Raw genomic sequence first — 5,000 nt, 5'->3', positions numbered from 1 at the left:
TTCTTTCTTTTTTTTTCTTTCTTTCTCTCCTCTCTACCCCTCTCTCTCATCTCCTCTACTCACACTCACGCCCACTTTCCGCAAACTGCCACCGAAAGCCCTCGCGAGCCCAAGGGCGAGGAAAATGGGATTGTGTTCACTTCCAGTCGCTTATGGCCTCCGTTCGGCGACTTGCGAGATCTTCTATATCCGAGTGAATATGATTTGGGGTTGCTTCGTCGAGCGAGTGTTCGGGGGCGTCCGTCTTTGGGGTGGGGGGAGGAGGAGGAGGAGAAGGTGGAGGAAAAGAGGATTTTGATGATGATGATGCTAGTGATGGTGATAGTAATAATGGTAATTATTATTTTGATGATGATGATGATGATGATGATGATGATGATGATGATGATGATGATGATGATGATGATGATGATGATGATGATGATGATGATGATGAGGAGGAGGAGGAGGAGGAGGAAGGAACAAGAAAAAAGAAAAAAAAGGAAGTAAAAGAAGAAGGATCAAGAGAAGAAGGAAAAGGAGAAGAGAAGACGGAGGAGGAGGAGGAGGAGGAGGAGGAGGAGGAGGAGGAGGAGGAGGAGGAGGAGGAGGAGGAGGAGGAGGAGGAGGAGGAGGAGGAGGAGGAGGAGGAGGAGGAGGAGGAGGAGAAGAAGGAGGAGGAAGGGGAGAGTTGGGAAAATGGCAAGACGAAAAGAACAAGAATTCGCAAACGAGGAAACAAGGGCAAATGAGGCGAAAATAGCTCTTGTCCATCAGGGTCAGGCTATTTTCAGAGCGCGTGGTAATGCTACGTAAGCAAATTTGATCATTCTATCCATCACCCTTATACACACACATCGCGCAACCTTGGACCCGCATCCCCTCCCCGTCTTCCCATCTGCCTGCTTCCTCAATCTTCCTCCTTCTTCCTTATTTGCTGCATCCCCCCCCCCCCCACCAACTCCCCTTCCTTCCCCTGATCTTTCTCCTTTCCTTTATTTTCAACCCCTTTCTGTTTGCAAACAATTACTTTCCTTTTTCAGTTCTGTCTTTTCTTTTTCTCTCTCTCGCCCTTCTTCTTTCCTCATGCTCCTCTCCTTACTTTCACTCACCACCTTTCTGTCTCTCGAGAGTCATCGCGAGCCTTACCTGCAAATGAAGAAAAGGGAATAAACATCAAGATGGAAAAAACAGCGTGGTAAGTACATACATATATAGGCATGCATGCATATCTCTCTCTCTCTCTCTCTCTCTCTCTCTCTCTCTCTCTCTCTCTCTCTCTCTCTCTCTCTCTCTCTCTCTCTCTCTTTCTCTCTTTCTCTCTTTCTCTCTTTCTCTCTTTCTCTCTTTCTCTCACTCTCTCACTCTCTCACTCTCTCACTCTCTCACTCTCTCACTCACTCACTCACTCACTCACTCACTCACTCACTCACTCACTCACTCACTCACTCACTCACTCACTCACTCTCTCACTCTCTCACTCTCTCACTCTCTCACTCTCTCACTCACTCACTCACTCACTCACTCTCACACAAAATAAAATAAAAATAAAATAAAATAAAAAAAGAGGCCTAGCGCCCCCGTAAAGCGCAGGCCACAAACAAAACAAAAAACGACGAAACCGATGACGGATCGGCTGAGGAATGAGAGCCAGTGTCTTCGGCGGCAGGAGCGAGTCGACTCACAAATACGCAGGACTATGAAGACACAACAAAGCAACTTGTAGCAATTAAGAAAAACCAAAGGCGGATTTTTCTTTCTATCAAAGAGTCAAGCACACCATAAACCCGCGTATCCATTGCCTCTTAGAAGCTGACACGCCGCAATATGAAAATCCTCCTCCCACACACCCTCCCTCCCCCTATTCCCTCCCCCCCACGCCTTCACCACCAATAGCCAGCCTCGGAAAATAGAAAAATTTGACTACGTCGCCGCCGATTTCACCCCTCCCCCCATGTCACTTTCAGAAAAGCCAAAGACGTCTCACGCACAGGCTGAGGAGGGAAGCGAAACAAACGCAGCTTGGAGAGCGCCCGTTCAAAGCGAGACGCCCCCGCCAGCAAACACGCTCAGACACCAGTAAAGTGTACACTTGCCCGTAAGGGTGTCTGTGCTTTGTATACAGGCATGCATACATACACGCACACATTCATATATACATACATGCACATTCATATATGCACGCATACATACATACATATACACATTCACATATACCCGCATGCATACGTACACACACATTCATATATACATAATACACGCACACGTTCAAGCACGTGCAATATCTTTCAAGCACATAATACTGAACGTATAAACAAATATAGATAAAAATATAGACAAAGAGATACACACATACTTCATACATATCTACACATACACATACAGAGAAAAAGACAGACAGCCACACACAACAGCCCCATCCACAAAGGGTGGTACACAATTCACCACTTCAGAGGCCACGAGTCCACTAGAGGCTAGAAGGGGCGGCGGGAGGAAGAAGAATCGTGTTGTATTAAAGCAGCGATATCGACTGGAAAGCGCGGGGATGGGGGGAGGGGGGCGTGGGAAGAGGAAGTCAAAATCAATCTTGGGGAAGGATAGAGAGAGAGAGAGAGAGGTAAAAAAGACTGAGAGATATCTATTGTATGTATGATTGTATGGTGCATATATAACAATTTGTGTGTAGCTTTGAGAGGCGAGTGCGGGCACGGCACCATGCACTACAAGTGTAACATCGAACGCCCGAGCCCAGACTCCGTCCCTTCGTGATCGTCGTCTCCGGCTCCTTCCGCTGGGTCCGCGAGCGCGGCATCTCCAGATGAGCGCCCGATCCTGATTCATTCAGAGTGATACTCCCCCCTATCCTTGTGGAAGAAGCCAGGCGTGAGAATGAATAATTTCCCGAGCAAGGTGTTTCCCCTGAAATCATTCATCCAAACTCAAACCTCCTCACCCCCCAAAATATCTATTCATCGCGCGTCCATCTCGCACAAGTGAACATGACCTTGGAGATTCAACACTCGACCGGCACTCGGCATCCGGGTATTCTCCTTTCGCACTTCGCGTTGCAGTGGAATCGTCCCGGGACAAGTCTGTCTGCTAGTGGCCTCGGGTCGGACTCCTGTGGATTCTGAAGTGCAAGTCAGGCGCCACAGGTGACCCCTCATAAGAACAGTTGACGCTATTGATAAGAGGTCACCATAGTGTTTGTGTTAGTGCAAGTATGTGAGAGGGACACTTAACATCTAAGCCAAATCGGTGCAGACGGGGACTGTTAAGATCTGAGATACTAAAGAATGTGAGAAATCGCCGAGAAAGTCACCCGCCGTACTTTTGTTTACACAAAATGAATGCCTCCAAGTCGGATGCGGAAGGCAATGCCAGCAGGAGGAGGCAGGAGCGAGAGAGTTCCTGCTTTGGCACAGCGTCACCGGTGCCAGGGGTGAGGGCCTCATTGACAACTGCTAATTGCAGAATAACACCAAGAAACTCCTAATGTCGACTGTTGTTCAATGGGCGACAGAAAGGGATCTCTTAAATGTTTCTGAGGCCAGTAAATACCAGGCCCTCGAGCGTCTCGCCAATTCAAGCTGGCTGCAGAAGGTTCTGAGCAAGGGGGGGGGGGGGGTTGACACGCAAATTAGGCTGTAACGTGGCAAAGACTCGGCTAAAGCATGAGCATGAGATAAAAGTATAAAAGAAGCAACAAGAAGCAAAATCAAGAGTGTTCTTTCAACCTTAAGTGACTCGCGGAAAAATTGTATTTTTCCACTGACAATGCTGCTTCCCTCCACAGCATGCTATCGAGTGTGCGGCATCATTAGGCATTCCGTTACGTGCCCCGAGAACGAGGATGAAATCAGGCCGCCATGCAAAAGCAGTATCTAGCGCAAAGAGCTTTCGACGAACGGCTGCTTCTCCAATGAGGACAATTTCCAGAACTTGGGCGGTCCACTTAAGCCAGCCATATCGAGTTTCCCTGACGGCACAATTGCTGGCATAAATTACATCAAGTCGGCGCATCAGACCACAATGCCTTCCAGATCCAAGTTAACCTCTGCAGCTCTGACTCGGAAACGCGCTGAAGGGCCGAGGACGAGGTGCGGGCTGGAAAGGACAGCACTGAGCCGAGACACGAACTGATGCCAACCGTGATGCTTCAATATCCTCTACCTCTAATGCCCTCAGAGGTCAGCTGTGAGAAATCAGATGTCAACATACTAGGGTTTGAAAAGCTATGAATTGGACCAACTTCTATGTAGGCGAGGGCAATAGTTTGATTGGGGATGGGGATGGGGAGGGAGGGATGGAGGAACATGAGGAAGGGGAGGAAGAAATAGAAAGAAAGACAGAAAGATATATATATATATATATATATATATATATATATATATAAAGAGAGAGAGAGAGAGAGAGAGAGAGAGAGAGAGAGAGAGAGAGAGAGAGAGAGAGAGAGAGAGAGAGAGAGAGAGAGAGAGAGAGAGAGAGAGAGAGAGAGAGAGACCTGTGTTAGAAAATATAGTAGGGAAGCGTTGAAGGACGAGAGGATCAACCGCAGGGCCTGGAGAGTAGACTCGAGAGTTGGCGTCGAGAGGAATTAAAGGTTGAACACACTCGTTGGCGTGATGAACAAGCGATCTTGCTCTTTCTTTCACTCTCTCGCTCGTCTCCCTCGCACTTGCGTTCTGTTCATCCGTCTTTCTGTCTGTTTGCCTGCTAGTCAGTCGATCTTCTTGTTATTGATGTTGTTGTGATATCCATAAGAAACAGGTGAATAATTCGATTACACAGAGAGCTCCCAATAGAAGCAATCTCGATCTTAAAACAAAATAGTTCTCTGTCTATATTTTTCCCTCTGTCTCTCTCGCTATATATGCATTTTAAGACGACACTATCAATTCGCGCGCGCATGTGTGTGTGTGTGTGTGTGTGTGTGTGTGTGTGTGTGTGTGTGTGTGTGTGTGTGTGTGTGTGTGTGTGTGTGTGTGTGTGTGCGCGCTTACGTGAGTGTGTGCGTGTGT

The 5,000-nt window shown here is 47.8% G+C and overlaps 1 protein-coding gene across 2 annotated transcripts in view; it reads right to left on the bottom strand.

The window, feature by feature from the left end:
- The window catches only part of LOC125046927 (protein lap4-like), a 79,815-nt gene that overhangs the window by 19,088 nt on the left and 55,727 nt on the right, over positions 1-5,000 (bottom strand). Inside the window, exon 3 of one of the 2 annotated variants that reach the window (XM_047644950.1) lies at positions 1,073-1,128. The exons of the other annotated variant lie outside the window; for it this stretch is intronic. Coding sequence (XP_047500906.1) covers positions 1,088-1,128 — 41 coding nt within the window. The 3' untranslated portion in view covers positions 1,073-1,087. Of the gene's footprint in view, positions 1-1,072; positions 1,129-5,000 lie in introns of those variants that run through there. 2 annotated transcript variants of the gene reach the window in all.

The sequence above is a fragment of the Penaeus chinensis genome, chromosome 39 (genome assembly GCF_019202785.1).
Source record: "Penaeus chinensis breed Huanghai No. 1 chromosome 39, ASM1920278v2, whole genome shotgun sequence".
Taxonomy (NCBI): Eukaryota; Metazoa; Arthropoda; class Malacostraca; order Decapoda; family Penaeidae; genus Penaeus; species Penaeus chinensis.
This window is presented reverse-complemented; position numbering and strand designations above follow the sequence as displayed.